This window comes from Anolis carolinensis, unplaced genomic scaffold (assembly GCF_035594765.1).
Source record: "Anolis carolinensis isolate JA03-04 unplaced genomic scaffold, rAnoCar3.1.pri scaffold_15, whole genome shotgun sequence".
NCBI classification, from domain to species: domain Eukaryota; kingdom Metazoa; phylum Chordata; class Lepidosauria; order Squamata; family Dactyloidae; genus Anolis; species Anolis carolinensis.
Window position 1 is genome coordinate 281,782 of NW_026943826.1, and position 20,129 is coordinate 301,910.

The 20,129-nt window shown below is 43.1% G+C and overlaps 2 protein-coding genes across 6 annotated transcripts in view; both read right to left on the bottom strand.

Annotated features, from left to right (window-relative positions):
- crocc (ciliary rootlet coiled-coil, rootletin) overlaps nucleotides 1–9,768 on the bottom strand; it is a 55,066-nt gene extending 45,298 nt beyond the window's left edge. For 2 of the 5 annotated variants that reach the window (XM_062965631.1, XM_062965636.1), the window contains exons 1-2: nucleotides 9,697–9,715; nucleotides 4,852–5,021 (exon numbers count right to left, since the gene is read on the bottom strand). In XM_062965631.1, coding sequence (XP_062821701.1) covers nucleotides 4,852–5,021; nucleotides 9,697–9,700 — 174 coding nt within the window. In that variant the 5' untranslated portion in view covers nucleotides 9,701–9,715. Of the gene's footprint in view, nucleotides 1–4,851; nucleotides 5,022–5,107; nucleotides 5,214–7,521; nucleotides 7,671–9,696 lie in introns of those variants that run through there. The other 3 variants (XM_062965634.1, XM_062965633.1, XM_062965635.1) reach the window with 3 other exon arrangements.
- A 75-nt stretch (nucleotides 9,769–9,843) lies between these two features.
- On the bottom strand, nucleotides 9,844–20,048 carry necap2 (NECAP endocytosis associated 2; the record flags this gene model as incomplete). The annotated part of the gene is given in 5 exon segments (XM_062965655.1): nucleotides 9,844–11,384; nucleotides 16,049–16,142; nucleotides 16,919–17,081; nucleotides 19,772–19,880; nucleotides 19,967–20,048. Coding segments are annotated over 5 exon segments (509 nt in total), but the record flags the coding sequence as incomplete, so codon positions are not given.
- Nucleotides 20,049–20,129: the final 81 nt, after the last annotated feature.

The following is a 20,129-nucleotide window of genomic DNA, read 5'->3' on the forward strand; positions in this document are numbered from 1 at the left end:
CAGTCGGGTGGCCTTTTGCAGTTGGCAGATCATAATTTTGTCAATGTCTATTGTTTCCAAATGCCGGCTGAGATCTTTTGGCACGGCACCCAATGTTTTTATTATTATTACAGTAGAGTCTCACTTATCTAAGCTAAATGGGCCAGCAGAAGCTTGGATAAGCGAATATCTTGGATAACAAGGAGGGATTAAGGAAAAGCCTATTAAACATCAACATAGGTTATGATTTTACAAATTAAGCGCCAAAACATCATGTTAGACAACAAATTTGACAGAAAAAGTAGTTCAATGTTATGTTATGAAATTACTGTATTTATGTTGTAATTACTGTATTTACTAATTTAGCCCAAAAATATCATGATATATTGAAAACATTGACTATAAAAATGGCTTGGGTAATACAGAAGCTTGGATAAGCGAGGCTTGGATAAGTGAGACTCTACTGTATTATTATTATTATTATTATTATTATTATTATTATTATTATTATTATTAATACTAGCTGTGCCCGGCCATGTGTTGCTGTGTCGTTGTCTGGTGGTGTTGGTGAGAAATTGTTGAGGTAGTGGTGGTATTGAATGTCTGTTGTATGGTTGTCTTTATGTTTAGTATGCACACTGAAATGGATTATATGGCAGTGTGGAGTCACAATAATCCAGTGCAAAGCAGATAATATAAGATTCTAAATGGGTTATATAGCTGTGTGGAAGGGTCTTGAGTCTACACCGCCATATAATCCAGTTCAAATCTGATAATCTGTGGAAGAGGCCTAAGTGAGGCCTAACTGTGCCTGTCCCCTGGGCTGAGTAGGTTGCTAGGAGACCAAGTGGGCGGAGCTTAGCCTTCTAACTGGCAGCAATTGGACAAAAACAATTATTCCTCTCCCTCTAATTAGGACTTTATTTATCATTTCTTTTTGTTGTATCAACCCAGAGGCATGGATGAGGGGTTGTGCTGTCAATTTTCGAGGTTGTGGGGTGTTTACTTTTGTTGTTTTGTCCGCTGCCGTGATACCATCACTCTTTTATATATTTACTAGCTGTGCCCGGCCACGCGTTGCTGTGGCGAAGTATGGCGGTATGGGAAATAAAGTATTGAGGAATTGGTGGTAGTTAAGGTAAAGGGTTCCCTGGGCTGAGTGGGTTGCTAGGAGACCAAGTGAACGGAGCTTAGCCTTTTAACTGGCAGCAATTGGATAAAAACAATTATTCCTCTCCCTCTAATTAGGACTTTATTTTTCTTTTCTTTTTGTTGTATCAACCCAGAGGCATGGATGAGGGGTTGTGCTGTCAATTTTCGAGGTTGTGGGGTGTTTACTTTTGTTTTTTTTGTCCGCTGCCGTGATACCATCACTCTTTTATATATTTATTTATTTATTTATTTATTTTTCAAACTTATATGCCACCACTCCCCTAGGGCTCGGAGCGGCTTACAAGAACCGGCTAAAATCAACAATTTAAAAAACATTTTAAGAACATCATTTTTTTAAAAAAATGTTTAAAACATCCTAAAAGCACCTTTTAAAACATCAGCAACAGAACTCAAAAGCCTGCCGAAACAGGTGTGTCTTACATGCCCTGCGGAAGGCCAACAAGTCCCACAAGGCACGAACTTCAGGTGGCAAGGTGTTCCACAGAGATGGCGCCACTACTGAAAAGGCTCAGCTAACACCTCCCAACAAAGTATTCCCAGCATCAAAGTCTGGCAAATCCTCTGTTTCTCAGGGCCACAGACAGTAGACACACATAAAATATTGCAAACAACATCACTCTGAAAACAAGGGAATTCCAGACAGGAAAGAATCAGGGCCAGCTAACACCTCCTAACAAAAAATTCACTCAGGAAGGAAGCAGCCAGGCTTTAAAGCTGCAAGGCCATTACATCCTAATCATTTTTCCTAATTGCAGCATTCATACTTGCCTCCAACAGACAAAAAAAATCCAGTCAGAAATATTGTATATTCACAACCTTTAGGAAATAATATCCCCTGATGGCGCAGCGTGTTAAAGCGCTGAGCTGCTGAACTTCTGGACCGAAAGGCTGCAGGTTTGAATTGGGGGAGCGGAGAGCCCCCACTGTTAGCCCCAGCTTCTGCCAACCCAGAAGTTCAAAAACATGCAAATGTGAGTGCATCAATAGGTACTGCTCTGGCGGGAAGGTAACGTCGCTCTATGCAGTCATCCCACATGACCTTGGAGGAGTCTATGGACAACGCCGGCTCTTCGGCTTAGAAATGGAGATGAGCACCAACACTCTGAGTCAGACATGACTGGACTTAATGTCTGGGGAAAACCTTTACCCTTGACCTTAACTACCACCAATTCCTCAATACTTTATTTCCCAGACCACCATATTTTGCCACAGCAACGCGTGGCCGGGCACAGCTAGTATATATATATATAGATTAAAAGCACAGTATACACTTTCCAATACAAACAGTGGCAATCCCCGTAGGCATGATCACAAGAACAATATCTGATTTGGTCTTTATACAAAGGGCAATGTTCTTTCTGCCGACCCATAAATACAAAGTCATTGGGCATGCAGGAGGAGGGAGGGGCCCCTCTTGCAGCCCCTTCCCCAAAAGGGGCCTCCTCTGGCCTGAACCACTTGGCAACCCCATTGTTTGTGCTGCTACGGACACCACGTCTCCTGGAAACCAAATGGCAGGAGGGGTTTGCAAGCTTGCCTTTCCCCATGGCAACCGAGGGCTGGTTCGGACCCCTCCGGCCCCAAAAGCGAACCCCACGCAGCTTGGCAAAGGGGCAACATTCCATCTACGTCCTGCACCCCTTATTTTAGGAAAATGTGGCCAGATTGAGGATGCTTCCTAAAGTCCTTCGGTGGAGTCCGCTGCCAGGAGGACAAGCCCCAACAGGCCTCGGACCCACGCAAGGGGTCATTCCAGAGAGCCAGGCCGGACATGCAAGGAATAGGCTATTCCACAGACAGACTATTTGACAAGCATGTGGACCACTTCAACACAAAGGAGGAAACCATGAAAATGAACAAAATCCAGTATTAAAAAAACTCCAAAATCAGAACAGTAAATAAGAAGCAACACTCTGAGGGCAGAGGAGCCCCAGGGACGGCTAATGACTCGGAACAAAGACAAAAACAAAAGCTTTTTCGGTGCTTATTATTTTTATTATTATTATTATTATTATTATTACATTATGACACAGCAAACAAGCTAGATATGCTGGATTTCGTTTCACAAAATCCTAATGACTCTGAACAAAGGCAAAAAAGACAGGAAGATGAAGCTTTTTCAGTGCTTATCATTATTATTATTATTATTATAATTATATTATGACACAGCAAACAAGACAGATATGCTGGATTTCGTATCACAAAACCACAAGTCGGACACTTCCCAAGTGTCTAGGACTGTGTGATGTATTATTATTATTATTATTATCATTATTATTATATTGTATGACACAGCAAACAAGATCGATATGCTGGATTTCGTTTCACAAAATCCTAATGACTCTGAACAAAGGCAAAAAAGACAGGAAGATGAAGCTTTTTCGGTGCTTATTATTATTATTATTATTATTATTATTATTATTATTATTATTATTATTGTATGACACAGCTAACAAGATAGATATGCTGGATTTCGTATCACAAAACCACAAGTCGGACACTTCCCAAGGGTCTAGGACTGTGTGATGTATTATTATTATTATTATTATTATTATTAGTATTGTATGACACAGCAAAAAAGATAGACATGCTGGATTTCGTATCACAAAATCACAAGTCGAACACTTCCCAAGTGTTGTTGTTATTATTATTATTATTATTATTATTATTATTATTATTATTATTATTATATTGTATGACACAGCAAACAAGTTCGATATGCTGGATTTTGTTTCACAAAATCCTAATGACTCTGAACAAAGGCAAAAAAGACAGGAAGATGAAGCTTTTTCAGTGCTAATTATTATTATTATTATTATTATTATTATTATTATTATTATTATTATTATTATTATTATTAACTGCAACATTAACACTGGCCTACAACTGACAAAGAGGTTTTTTTTTTCCTCTCACACCCTGGACTTTCCACAGATAAATAAACCTCACTTGCCTAGTTTCCAACAGTCCTCACAACCTCTGAGGATGCCTGCCATAGATGTGGGCGAAACGTCAGGAGAGAATACTTCTGGAACATTTATTTACAGTATTTATATCCCGCCCTTCTTTCTCACCCCGAAGGGGACTCAGGGCGGATTACAATGAACACATTTATGGCAAATATTCAATGCCAACAGACAAACAACATATATAGACAGAAACAGAAGTATTTAAGATTTTTTTTCCAGCTTCACGATTCCGGCCACAGGGGGAGCTGTTAATTCATTGTCCACTAGTGGCTGTACTTCCTCATTCCTTTCCTTGTGTTTTGCTGGCAGTTTTATGATGTTGTAAATTAGTTAAATTAGCCTCCCGCATAAAGCGTACTTAAATTTCCCTACTTGACGGATGCAACTGTCTTTCGGGGCTGTATAGGTCAACAGCAAGCCGGGCTATTTAATGGTCGGGGGCTTAACCTGACCCGGGCTTCGAACTCATAGTGATTTATTGCAGCTGGTTACTAGCCAGCTGCGCCACAGCCCGGCCCAACATGGCCATACAGCCCGAAAGACATAGAATCATAGAATAGTAGAGTTGGAAGAGACCTCACTAGCTCATGTTTAACTTGTTGTCCACGAGGACTCCAAGATCTTTTTCACATACAACAACCCTGTGATCCCGGCCATGAAAGCCTTCGACAACACATTTATAACGATCATGATTCTAGGGAAGGATGGGAAGAGAGTGGGAGGCTCTGACCCGCTCGCTGATGGCGTTGTACTTGATGGCCAGCTCGTCGCGCTCGGCCCGACTCTGGGCCAGGAGGTCCTCCAGGCGGGAGAGCTCCTGCTGCAGGAGGTGGTTCTCTTCCTGGACGGACAGCAGCGAGGACGGAGAGGAGGGGGCCGCCATCGCGTCCGGAGGGAGGGCTGCGGAGAGAGAGAGAGAGAGGCATAAGGAGGCCGCAGCCCACGGAAGGCACTTCTAGGTGGACCACAAGGACGACAAGCCCCACCTGGCTCTCCGCAGAGGCTCTGGGTGAGGATCTCACGGATCCGGGCCGCCAAGCAGGATGGCTACCAGCCCTGGCCGGGGGCCCCAAGGAGGCTGCGCTCCAGCGCCTGCAAGCAGGGACAAACAACAACAACACAACAACAACAACAACAACTGTTATTGTCGAATGAAAACAAATGTATTCCCCAACTGTCCTTTCAGCTTGAGTCAAATAAGGGACAAATAATAACAACAACAATCTATAATAATAATGTAGTTATATATATATATATATATATATATATATATATATATATATATATGAGAGAGATGGCATCACGGTGACCCACAAAACAACAAAACTACAGGCCCCCCCAACCTCGAAATTTGACGACACAACCCATCATCCACGGCTCTAGGTTGATACAACAAAAAGAATAGAAAAATAAGGTCCTCATTAGAGAGAGAGGAATAATTGCTTTTATCCAATTGGTGCCAGTTAGAAGGCTAAGCTCCGCCCACTTGGGTTCCTAGCAACCCACTCAGCCCAGGGGACAGAGAGTTAGGCCTCACTTAGGCCTCTTCCACAGATTATCTAATTTGCACTGGATTATATGGCAGTGTAGACTCAAGGCCCTTCCACACAGCTATATAACCCATTTATAATCTTATATTATCTGCTTTGAACTGGATTATCTTAACTCCACACTGCTATATAATCCACTTCAGTGTGCCTTTTATACAGCTGTGAAGAAGGGGCCTCAGATAATCCAGTTCTAAGCAGATAATGTAAGATTATAAATATACAGTAGAGTCTCACTTATCCAACATAAACGGGCTGGCAGAACATTGGATAAGCGAATATCTTGGATAAGGAGGAGGGATTAAGGAAAAGCCTATTAAACATCAAAATAGGTTATGATTTTACAAATTAAGCACCAAAACATCATGTTATACAACAAATTTGACATAAAAAGTAGTTCAATACGCAGTAATGCTATGTAGTAATTACTGTATTTACGAATTTAGCACCAAAATATCACGATGTATTGAAAACATTGACTACAAAAATGCATTGGATAATCCAGATTGTTGTATAAGCGAGTGTTGGCTAAGTGAGACTCTACTGTATTTATATATTACATATAATATTACTAATAATATTACATTATAGTGGTCTAGTACAATTATAGTAATATACAATGCCAATATTGTGCTTTGCTAATATTATAATATATTGTATGTACATAATATATGGATCATAATATTGTAATACAATATAATACTAATAATAACACAATACTTATATGTATTACATGCCATGTTGCTAATAAGATTGCAGTACAGTGGCATAGTACAATATAGTAATATAGGATACTAATATTGTGCTATGCTAATAATATTTTGTATGTACAGTAGAGTCTCACTTATCCAACATAAACGGGCCGGCGGAATGTTGGATAAGCAAATATGTTGGATAATAAGGAGGCATTAAGGAAAAGCCTATGAAGCATCAAATTAGGTTATGATTTTACAAATTAAGCACCAAAACATCATGTTTTACAACAAATTTGACAGAAAACGTAGTTCAATACGCAGTAATGTTATGTTGCAATTACTGTATTTATGAATTTAGCACCAAAATATCACGATATATTGAAAACATGGACTACAAAAATGCGTTGGATAATCCAGAACGTTGGATAAGCGAGTGTTGGATAAGTGAGACTCTACTGTATTTATGAATTTAGCACCAAAATATCACGATAGATTGAAAACATTGACTACAAAAATGCGTTGGATAATCCAGAACGTTGGATAAGCGAGTGTTGGATAAGTGAGACTCTACTGTATTTATGAATTTAGCACCAAAATATCACGATAGATTGAAAACATTGACTACAAAAATGCGTTGGATAATCCAGAACGTTGGATAAGCGAGTGTTGGATAAGTGAGACTCTACTGTACATACTATAATAGATTGTACGTACATAATATATTGATCACAATATCAAAGCAAAGCAAATACAATATAATACTAAAAATAATATACAATTAATATTGCATATAATATATTACATGTAATATTACTAATAATACAGTAATATATTACATGTAATATTACTAATAATGTACAGTGGTCTAGTACAATATTACCTCATAATATTTTGTATGCACATATAACTTGTAAGCCACTCTGAGTGAAAGCACCCCCATGGTAACATTCTCTACCTCTCTTCAAGGCAAATAACGGGCAAATAACAACAACAACAACAACAATAATAACAACAACAATATGAAATGCCTCTTTCTCTGTGTCTGTGTGGTCTCCTCAGCGTGCCTCTCTCCCGCCCGGCGCCTCCAGACGGGCAGCCAGCCCGGATGAGCGCCCTAAGCCCGGAATCCCATCCATCCTCGGCCCGGCCTTCCCTCACCTGCACCGCGGCCTCCAGCGAGGGCTCCGAGGGCACGCTCATCCGGGCGCCTCGCCGCCGCTTCTCCTCCCGCCTCACAGGATAGGCCCCGCCCACAGCCCAAGAGGCCCCGCCCTCGTTTGCTTTCCCGCCTCAAAAGTGGGGAGAGTGCCCCGCCCCCAGCTCAAGAGGCCACGCCCCGCTTTTGCTGCCTTCGACGCCTCAGAGGACGAAGACGGACTGGGCGGGGCTTTGTTTCGCCCCACCTCCAGAACGAGGCCCCGCCCCCTATTCCTCTTCCCGCCCGTCTCAGGACCAGGAGGACGGACGAAGCTAAGCCCCGCCCCAATACAAAAGGCCACGCCCCCGCTTCCTCTCCTCGGAGGGCTCTGTCCATGGGCGGGGCTTAGACTCGCCCCGCCCCCTCTCAGGCTCCGCCCCTGCATCGCGCCTTAAAGGACCCAGCACAGGAGGCCCCGCCCCCGCTTCCTTGCCTGACTTCAGCGCCTGAGGATCAGGAGGCGGGGTTTAGCCTTGCCCCGCCTCCAGCTCAGGAGGCCACGCCCTGCTTTTGCTGCGACGCCTCAGAGGACTAAGACGGACTGGGCGGGGCCTTGTTTCACCCCACCCCCAGAAAAGGAGGCCCCGCCCCTTACTCCTCCTCCCGCCCTCGCCGTCTCAGGACCAGGACGAACGAAGTTAAGCCCCGCCCCAATACGAAAGGCCCCGCCCCCCGCTTTCTCTCCTCGGAGAGCCCTGTCCATGAGGGTAGAGACTGGGCGGGTTTAGCCTCGCCCCGCCCCCTACCAGGCTCCGCCCCTGCCTCTCGCCTTAAAGGACCAGCACAGGAAGCCCCGCCCCCGCTGCCTTGCCTGACTTCAGCGCTTCAGAGGATCAGGAGGCGGGGTTTAGCCTTGCCCCGCCTCCAGCTCAGGAGGCCACGCCCCGATTTTGCTGCGACGCCTCAGAGGACTAAGACGGACTGGGCGGGGCTTTGGTTCGCCCCACCCCTGGGACAGGAGGCCCCGCCCCTGCTCCTCCTCCCGCCCTCGCCGTCTCAGGACCAAGAGGACGGACGAAGCTAAGCCCCGCCCCAATACAAAAGGCCACGCCCCAATACAAAAGGCCCCGCCCCCGCTTTCTCTCGTCGGAGAGCCCTGTCCATGAGGGTAGAGACTGGGCGTGGCTTAGCCGCCCCCCCGCCCCCTCTCAGGCTCCGCCCCTACCTCTCGCCTTAAAGGACCCAGCACAGGAGGCCCCGCCTCCGCTTCCTTGCCTGACTTCAGCGCCTCAGTGTGTCAGGAGGCGGGGTTTAGCCTTGCTCCGCCTCCAGTTCAGGAGGCCCCGCCCCGTTTCTTCTGCCGCCTCAGAAGACCAGGACGGGCTGGGCCTGCCCAGCTTTGGTTCGCCCCACCCCCAGAACAGGAGGCCCCGCCCCTTACTCCTCCTCCCGCCCTCGCCGTGTCAGGACCAGGACAGAGGAAGCTAAGCCCCGCCCCAATACAAATGGCCCCGCCCCGCTTTCGCTCCATGGGGGTAGAGACTGGGCGGGGCTTGTTAAGGAGGCCCCGCCCCGCTTTTTCTGCCGCCTCACATTCGCCCCTCCCCCAGAAGAGGCCCCGCCCCCGCTTTCTCTCCTTGGGGCGGGGGGAGTAGAGATTGGGCGGGGCTAAACATCGTCCCGCCCCTGACTCCAAGTCCTGCAGAGGACCGGGAAGGGGGATTGGGCGTGGCGATTATAAACCACGCCCCCGGCCAAGGAGGCCCCACCCCCCTCTATCGGCTGCCCTCGCCGCTCCAGAGGACCAGGAGGAAGGACTGGGCGGGGCGAGACTAAACCCCGCCCCTGTGCATGAGGCTCCGCCCCCGCCACACCTCCCTGTTTCACCACCTCAGAGGACCAGAGTGGATTTGGCGGAAATTAGGCTCGCCCCGCCCCCAGAACAGGAGGCCCCGCCCCCCCCGCGTCTCCTCCTTCCTTCGCCACCTTAGGATCAGGAGGGGCGGGGCGCAGTGGAGTTAAACCCCGCCCCTATTGAAGAGGCCCCGCCCCCAAATCGTCTTGGCCGCCACTCCCCAGAACACCCGGAGGGGCGAGGATGGGCGGGGCTAAACCGAGTAGGCCCCACCCCCAAAGCCCCCAGCCTCCCCAACAAAGACCCTGAAGGAGCCCAGCGAGGCTTGTATCTAACTCACGCATGCGCAGAACCACTTCCCTCACTCGCCGCGAAGAGAGCGGGCTGGTGTCCTCCGCTGCGCCTCTGACGCGGTTGCTATGGCGCCCTCGGCCCCGCCCCTTGAGGCCCCGCCCCTTCTCTGGCGGCCCAATCAGCACACAGCAAGGACTTTTGCAAGAGTTGCTTTTAATCCAAGTACAAAAGGCAAAGGAGGAGTCACCCTGTTCACTAGATATATATCTATATCTATAGATAAAACGTATATATAACAATATATATATATATATAATTTTTTTTCCAGCGCTTTGGTAAGGCACAGCAGCAAGGGAGTGTGCAAAGAATTAACAATTTGTATTATTGCTGCTGCTCATTTATATTTTGGTTTATCTTGTTTGTATTTATATATTGATTTGATTCATTATTCTTTGTTTATTTTAGATTTATGTATTCGACTGTATTTATTTATTTGTTTTGTGAGCCACCCCGAGTCCCTTGGGGAGCTGGGGCGGTTTACAAATAAAGTATTATTATATTATTAATATTAATATAATATTCATTATATTGTTATTAATATTAATAACATTTGATAATAATTAACATTATCATCAATATTAATATAATAATATTCATCTTATTATTATTATTATGTTTTGGTTTATCTTGTTTATATTTATTTGATGCATTATTCTTTATTTTAGATGTATGTATTCGACTGTATTTACCGTATTTGTTTTGTGAGCCGCCCCGAGTCTCTTGGGGAGATGGGGCAGGGTACAAATAAAGTATTATTATATTAATAATATAATAATTATATCCATATTAATACATTAATAATATTTATTATTATCAATATTAATATAATAATATTCATTATATTATCAATATTAATATTTGATAATTAATATTAATGTTAATAGATATAAAATATTACTATTAATGATAATAAAATATTGTTATTATTATCAATATTAATATTTGATAATTAATATTATTATCAAATATTATTATTATAGTAATAACAATAACATGAATATTTTATATCAATATATTATATTATTATAGTAATATTAATTATTGTCGAAGGCTTTCATGGCCGGGATCACAGGGTTGTTGTATGTCTTTCGGGCTGTGTGGCCATGTTCCAGAAGCATTCTCTCCTGACGTTTCGCCCACATCTATGGCAGGCATCCTCAGAACCTCACAACCTCTGAGGATGCCTGCCATAGATGTGGGCGAAACGTCAGGAGAGAATGCTTCTGGAACATGGCCACACAGCCCGAAAGACATACAAAAACCCAATATTTATTATTATTATTATTATTATTATTATTATTATTATTATTATTATTATTATGAGAAGGCATCCCCAAAAGCAGGGGAGAGGAGGCACTTTGTCTTGGGAAGGAAAAGGCACAACTCAGGCGTCCGTCACCAGGAATGGGGCAGAGAAAGACCCACCGTTCCGCTGTTTACTGGCAGGCGGATGGGCCCAGGCAACCCACACAGCAAGGCTCTTTGGTCAGGGAAGGGGTGGCGGGTGGGAGAAGGCACCAAATGCCCAGAGATCAGGCCACGCAGCAGCTCTTCTTCCGCCTCTTGGGTCCAAACCGGGAAGAGAAGGACGAGAAAGCGGACGAGCACCAGGCTCAGAACTGGACCCAGTCGGAGTCCGGAGGAGGAGGAGCAGCGCCCTGGCCGCAGGCAGATCTAGACACACAGAGAGAGAGAGAGAGAGAGAGAGGTGTCACATATTTTCCCCCAAACAAAACCAGAACTTCCATTAAGGTTTATTTGCAAAGGGACGTCTTGTACCGTAATCCACATTTCTTCATGGACCCATAATAATAACAATAATAATAATAATAATAATAATAATAATAACATCACACAGTCCTAGACACTTGGGAAGTGTTCGACTTGTGATTTTGTGATATGAAATCCAGCATATCTATCTTGTTTGCTGTGTCATACAATGTCGTTGTGTCAATAATAATAATAATAATAATAATAATAATTGTGCAGTTTTCTGGCATTGTATATTTTTGCCGCTTCTGTGACTGTTCATTTGGGTTTTGATGATTCCGTAGCCCACTTGTCGATGGATGTCCAGAATCAGCAGCATCCACCGCGGTCCTTTTTATCCTGGGCGACGACCGAGCCAGTATAGACTTCGTTTGGGTTTGATTCTCCATAATGCTAATGGGTTAGGTGCTCTTAGTTCTGCTCCTCAGCTGAGGCCTCTCTGGCTTGGTTGGACCTACCGGTAGTTACACTACCGCCAGCACAGCCCTCAGTCATCCCAGGTGACAGTCGCATTGACAAAAAACAACAGGAAAAACTCAGCCGCTCTCAGGACCTCAAGATGGAACTGCAAAGACTCTGGCAGAAACCAGTGCAGGTGGTCCCGGTGGTGATGGGCACACTGGGTGCCGTGCCAAAAGATCTCAGCCGGCATTTGGAAACAATAGACATTGACAAAATTACAATCTGCCAACTGCAAAAGGCCACCCTGCTGGGATCTGCACGCATCATCCGAAAATACATCACACAGTCCTAGACACTTGGGAAGTGTTCGACTTGTGGTTTTGTGAAACGAAATCCAGCATGTCTATCTTGTTTGCTGTGTCATACAACATCGTTGTGTCAATAATAATAATAATAATAATAATAATAATAATAATAATAATAATAAAGAACCTGCTTTGATTGATGTCAAAAATCAGAAAATCCTCAAAGTACAGCAGACAAAAACCAGTACAAGAAAACCGCACTACAAACTAGAGCTGACAGCCGGCACAACAAAACATTGCATGGAAAGTTCCATTTTGGACAGGAAAACAAGAAAACTCATGACCATTCATCATTCACGGCACCCTCGCAGTGATGTTGACCGGCTATATCTGCCTAGAAGATCAGGGGGCAGAGGACTCCTACAAGTAAAGCAAGCCGTCAAAGAAGAAGAACATGCCCTGGCAGAAGATGTCAAGCAAAGTGAAGAACCTGCTTTGATTGAAGTCAAAAACCAGAAACTCCTCAAAACACAGCAGACAAAAAACCAGTACAAGAAAACCGCACTACAAACTAGAGCTGACAGCTGGCACAACAAAACATTGCATGGAAAGTTCCTTGACAAAACTGAAGGAAAAGCTGATAAGGAGAAGATCTGGCTCTGGCTCACGAATGGGACCCTGAAGAAGGAGACAGAAGGCCTGATCCTTGCAGCCCAGGAGCAAGACATCTGGACAAAGGACATTCAGGCCAAGATCGAAAAATCAGCTGATGACCCAAAATGCAGACTGTGCAAGGAAACCGATGAAACCATGGATCATATCCTCAGCTGCTGTAAGAAAATCGCAGACAGACAGACTACAAACAGAGGCACAACTATGTGGCCCAAATGATTCATTGGAACTTATGCCTCAAGTCCCACCTCCCAGCAGGAAAGAACTGGTGGGATCACAAACCTGCAAAAGTCTTGGAAAATGAGCACGCAAAGATACTGTGGGACTTCCGAATCCAGACTGACAAAGTTCTGGAACACAACACCCCAGACATCACAGTTGTGGAAAAGAAAAAGGTTTGGATCATTGATGTCGCAATCCCAGGTGACAGTCGCATTGACGAAAAACAACAGGAAAAACTCAGCCGCTCTCAGGACCTCAAGATTGAAATTCAAAGACTCTAGCAGAAACCAGTGCAGGTGGTCCCGGTGGTGATGGGCACACCGAAAGATCTCAGCCGGCATTTGGAAACAATAGACATTGACAAAATCACGATCTGCCAACTGCAAAAGGCCACCCTACTGGGATCTGCGCGCATCATCCGAAAATACATCACACAGTCCTAGACACTTGGGAAGTGTTCGACTTGGGATTTTGTGATATGAAATCCAGCATGTCTATCTTGTTTGCTGTGTCATAATAAAATAATAATAATAATAAAACTTTATTTATACCCCGCCACCATCTCCCCAACGGGGACTCGGGGCGGCTAACATGGGGCCATGCCCAGAGCAATACAATATAATAAAATATAAAAACAGCATACCATAACACAATTAAAAGCAATACAATAAATGATAATATACATTACATCAAAAAACCAAAGAAACAGTAAAACAAGGGCAGGCCGCATGAACACCAAGATAAAAACTCGGAGTGAGAGGGACAGAGGAGTACTCCACTGTGGACAGGGACACATGAAAGTTGGGGGGGGGGGGGGAGTAACACAGAAATATGTACAGTAGAGTCTCACTTATCCAACATAAACGGGCCGGCAGAAGCTTGGATAAGCGAATATGTTGGATAATAAGGAGGCATTAAGGAAAAGTCTATTACACATCAAATTAGGTTATGATTTTACAAATTAAGCACCAAAACATCAGGTTAGACAACAAATTTGGCAGAAAAAGTAGTTGAATAGGCAGTAATGCTATATAGTAATTACTGTATTTATGAATTTAGCACCAAAATATCACGATATATTGAAAACATTGACTACAAAAATGCGTTGGATAATCCAGAACGTTGGATAAGTGAGTGTTGGATAAGTGAGACTCTACTGTAACAGAAATTACTCACCGAAAGCACAGCGGAAGAGTCATGTACACTCAGGAGAGAATGCTTCTGGAACACAGCCAGATTTAAAAACCTGGCTTTTCCGATGTGCTTTCGGAGAGTAACTATTACACACTTCTTTTGTTACTCCCTCATCATCTACCCTCTAGATCAGGGGTCCCCAAACTAAGGCCCGGGGGCCGGATGCGGCCCTCTAAGGTCATTCACCTGGCCCCCGCCCTCAGTTTTATAATATAATATTTTTATATCAGTTTTAATAATATAATATATTGTATATACATATAATATTGATAATAATCTTATGTTATACAATATAATACTAATAATAATACCATATAATAATATTAATTATATGTTATATATTACATATTATATAATAGTATAGTGGTATAGTTCAATATAGTAATATATAATGCTAATATTGTGTTATGCTAATCATATAATATATTGTATGTACATACAGCTGCTCTGAGTCCCCTTCGGGGTGAGAAGGGTGGGATATAAATGTAGTAAATAAATGCAGTAAATAAATAATTAATTTTAGGCTCGGCCAAAGTCTGAAATGACTTGAAGGCACACAACAACAACAACAATCCTAATTAACTTGACTATCTCATTGGCCAGTAGCAGGCCTACACTTTCCATTGAAATCCTAATAGGTTTATGTTGGTTGAAATTGTTTTCATTTTTAAATATTGTATTCTTTCGTTGTTGTTGTTGTTGTTGCACTACAAATAAGACATGTGCAGTATGCATAGGAATTTGTTTTTTTTTTTTAAATGATAATTCGGCCCCTCAACAGTCTGAAGGATTGTGGACCGGCCCTCTGCTTAAAAAGTTTGGGGACCCCTGCTCTAGATTGTTTTTATCTTATGTCCCTGGTCTCCGTGATTATATTCTTATCCTTTTCTCACCCCAAGTTTTAATTAAGTGTCTCATGCGGCCCGCCCTGTTATATATATATATATATATATATATATATATATATATATATATATATATATATATAGATTTTGTGTTGCAGTGTATATGATTATTTATTGTATTGTGTAATTGTATTGTGATATGTTGTTTTATATTTTGCTATATTGTATTGTCTTGGGCATGGCCCCATGTAAACCGCCCCGAGTCCCCGTTGGGGAGATGGTGGCGGGGTATAAATAAAGTGTTATTATATTATTATTATATTATTTATATCCCGCCCTTTCTTCTCACCACGAAGGGGACTCAGGGTGGATTACAATGAACACATATATGGCAAACATTCAATGCCAACAGACATACGACATATATAGACAGACACAGAGGCAATTTAACATTTTCCAGCTTCCGGCTTCATGCCTTATGCTCGATCCGGCCACAGGGGGAGCTGCCACTTCACTGTCCACTGTGACACCGAGTCCTTGATGGAGTACTTTCTCGTTCCTTTCCGCACGCTGCTGGCAGTTTTTAAGGTGTCGTAAATTAATTCAATTCGCCTCCCTGCATAAAGCAGTACCTAGAATTTTCTACTCAACAGATGTTGCAGTGTATATGATTATTTAATGTATTGTTTAATTGTATTGTGATATGTTGTTTTTTTTTATATTTTGCTATATTGTATTGTCTTGGGCATGGCCCCATGTAAGACGCCCCGAGTCCCCGTTGGGGAGATGGTGGCGGAGTATAAATAAAGTTTTTATTATTATTATTATTATTATTATATAGCCCGGAAAACACACAACAACCCTGTGATTCCGGCCAAGAAAGCCTTCGACAACACAAAGTTTAATTTAAAAGGAGAGGTGTCCTTACCCAGAAGCCTTGGCGAAATCCCCCCAGAAGTCGGTAGCGGCGGCGGCGTCTGCTGTGGAACTCCGAGGCAGCGAGGGCGGGGGCCAGGGCGCATCTGGGGACAAACCAACCGAGGGATTGAGAAAGCCCCATTTATTTTTTTATTTACATTCATTCTCCACTGTGACACTGAGTCCTTGAAGGATTACTTCCACAATGCACACGGGACTGGACGATTTTTATGGTGTCGTAAATTAAGTTAAAATTAGCCTCCCCACATAAGCGGTACCTACATTTCCTACCTGACAGATTTTATTTATTTATTTATTTATTTCAATTATTTATACCCCGCCCATCTCCCCCGAGGGGACTCAGGGCGGCTTACAAGTGGCAATTGATGACGTTAAACTGATATACAATAAACTAAAACGATTAAAACAGTTAAAACAGTCATAAAATAGTCATAAAATACAATATACAAGTTAAAAGCAATGCAAAGTGCTTATGCCATTCATCCACCAGACCTTATACAAGAGCCGTAATTCAGACCGAGTCGAAGCCAACACATGCTTATTCTTCAAAGGCCTGCGTACATAGCCAGGTCTTCAGTTTTTTTCTGAACCCCAAAAGGGATGGGAACTGCCGAATGTCACTGGGGAGGGAGTTCCACAGCCGGGGAGCCACCACCGAGAAGGAAGGCCCTGTCTCTCTTTTAGGTTGCTTAGGTCAACCACGAGCAGGGCTATTTTAATGGTCGGGCGCTCAATCCAACCCGGGCTGGCTTCGAACTCATGACCTCTCAGTCATAGTTATTTATTGCAGCTGGCTATTAACCAGCTGCGCCACAGCCCGCCCCCCCCTTGGACCCCTTGAAGGCTCTCTAAGACTTACCTGTTTGGGAGGCCCCTGCGGAAGGCAGTGCTTCAGAGGAGCTGAAAGGAGGCGGGAGGGGGGCGGGGAGGGGCCCGGCCTTGGCCCCCGGAGGGGGGGGCAGCAAGCCGGGGGGGCCCGAGTGCGTCCTGCTCCCCGAGGGGCCCTCCTTCCGCTTCACGTTCTGCAAGACAAAAGGGGGAAGGGGAGAGGCTGCGGACGTCATTGTGGTCCCCAATTAATCCAAGTTGCTGCTATAGCCTTTTCCCAGCCCTGTCGGGTGAGTAGATCTGGTGGCTGGGACAAATATAAAAACTATCTATACACAAAAACACCACTGTGGCTTTCCCCCTTAGAAGCCAATCAGAGAAGGCTGCTAGGGTGGACAGAGTGGCCGACTTACAAGGAGATCCTAAAGAAAGACAGTCTAATTCAAAAATCCCCTCAAATTAAGGAGTTGAGTGAAATACAACAAATTAATAAAAACGTTTCATGGTTCCAATATTTGCAAATTAAAGAAGCTTTTAAAAATGATATAAAGATAGGCTTTACAATGGATAATGGTTTTTGGGATATTGTGACCCAAAGAAAGAACAAAGTAGTATCAATAATATATAAAAAATTATTAGAATGGGAAACGGCAGACGCAGAGATTACTAACTCAATGACAAAATGGGCCCAAAACATAGGTAGATCAATAAAATTACATGAATGGGAAGAAATCTGGACAAAAAAATGAAATACACATATGCAACAGATCTTAAAGAAAATTGGTTAAAAGTAATTCACAGATGGTATCTGACTCCAAAAAAAATAGGTTTAATGTGGAAAAATGCAAATAATAACTGCTGGAGATGTAAAGAACAAGTCGGTTCCTATTTCCATATGTGGTGGAATTGCAAAAAAGTAACTAGTTATTGGAAGGTAATACAAAAAGAATGTAATAAAATCTTAAAATTAAATTTGGAGCTGAAGCCAGAAATCTTCCTATTAGGCCTTGTAGATCCAAAAGAAAAATTGGACACAAACAAAGATAAACTTTTCACTTATTTTATAACTGCAGCGAGAATCATAATCGCCAAATATTGGAAATCAGATTCTCCACCTACAAAAGATCTGTGGATAGATAAAATTGTAGAGATAAAAGACATGGACAGATTAACCTTTTTAGTTAAAGAAAATACAGATAATAGAATGAAGAAAACTGACTGGACGGATCTAGAAGATTATCTAAAGGAAAACTATACGTAAGAGAAACCAGAAAACTGGAAGAAAGAAGAAAGGAAGTCAACCACCCCCCCCTAATATACCCCAACCATTAGTTTACCCCTCCTCTCCCCCCTTTCCTTCAAACTACATACCTTAGGGACCTACCCTTTCCCCACTCCCCCCCTCACCCAGCACCCATTCCCCCCCCTTCCCTAGTCGTAGGTTAACCTCCCTCCCTCGGACGATCCTTTCCCAACTTTCCTATAGGGCCTCCTATGTAACTTAAAAGCATCAATAAAAAGTATTATACAAAAAAAAGAGATGGGTGGAGCCAAAGTGGCAGTTAAGAGAATTGACTGAACATTCTTTTTCAGTTAGCTGGGAGCAGTTAATTGAGTTGGCTCTGGCAGTGAGCTCAGGAAGGTTTTAAAGTGGCTTTGGAAGTCCAGTTAAGAAGTGTAGGTTTTGAATCGTATACGCTAGAGCAGGGGTCCTCAAACTTTTTAAGTGGAGGGCCGGTTCATGGTCCCTCAGATTGTTGAGGGGCCGAATTATCATTTGGAAAAAACAACAACAACAACAAATTCCTATGCACACTGCACATATCTTATTTGTAGTGCAACCCCCCCCTCAAACAACAACTATTTATTTATTTATTTGCTACATTTATATCCCGCTCTTCTCACCCCGAAGGGGACTCAGAGCGGCTTACAAGTTGTATGTACATACAATATATTATATTATTAGCATAGCACAATATATTGTAATATTATTAGTAATATTACATGTAAAATATGATATATAATTAATATTATTATATTGTATTATTAGTATTATATTGTATTACAATATAATGTTATGAATATTATATGTATATACAATATGTTATAATTATTACATATTATTGTAAATTATATTGTATATATATATTTATACATAAACACACACACATATATATACAACAAAAAAAGAAAAGAAAAATAAATTCCTAATTAGAGGGAGAGGAATAATTGTTTTTATCCAATTGCTGCCAGTTAGAAGGCTAAGCTCCGCCCACTTGGTCTCCTAGCAACCCACTCAGCCCAGTGTTAATAAAATAATGATTAAAAAAATAAATACAAATAAGACAATAAAAAATTATAAAAAACACTAAAATAATTAATACAATAAAATACTATAACAAAATGACTAAAAATCATACAACAAAATAATAAAATATAATAAATAAAAAAGATAAGTGACAATAAAATTAATTTAAAAAAATACAAATAACGTCAAATAAAAATTCCACAACAAGTTTTAACCGATACCACCACCACTTTGCCACAGCAACGCGTGGCCGGGCACAGCTAGTATATCTATATAAAAGGGTAATGAAATTTCGGCCCAGGTCAAAACAACAAAAGTACACATCCCAGAATATCTAAACTTGGCAGCACAGCCCCTCATCCATGCCTCAACGTTCATGCAACAAAAAGTTCCAGCTACTCCAGAAAACGGCCAGGCTTTGAGATTGCAAGGCTATTCACTGCTATTCCATCTGGGCAACAAAGGATTCCTATAAGTCATAGCAACGCGTGGCCGGGCAAAGCTAGTTATATACATAACAAATAACTAGTCCAGGAGGCTTGTAGAAGGTGGCCACTTCCAACACGCAATGCTCACCGCGATGCTGAGGGTGATGGTCTGCCCCTCTTTGAAGCCCAGGTCCAGCTTGGGGCCCTGCTCCGGGTTCAGGGCCTGCCTGGCCAGCTCGCCCTGCTGCTTGACCCACCTGCGAGGGAAAGAAAGCCCCGGACTTTGCAAAGCTGCCTCCCTTTCATAGAGGGGAGTAAATACAAGGAAGGTAAGGCGGCTCACTTGAAATGGTCCTGCAGGGCCACGTTGAAGTCGAAGGCATCCCCGCGGTCCACGAAGCCCACTCCGATAAAGGCCCGGCGCCCTGCAAGACAAGGAAGAGCCAGCTCAATGGGAGGGGGGACAGAGGGGTCTGTGGCCCCACCATCTCCGCCAGCAACCGGGG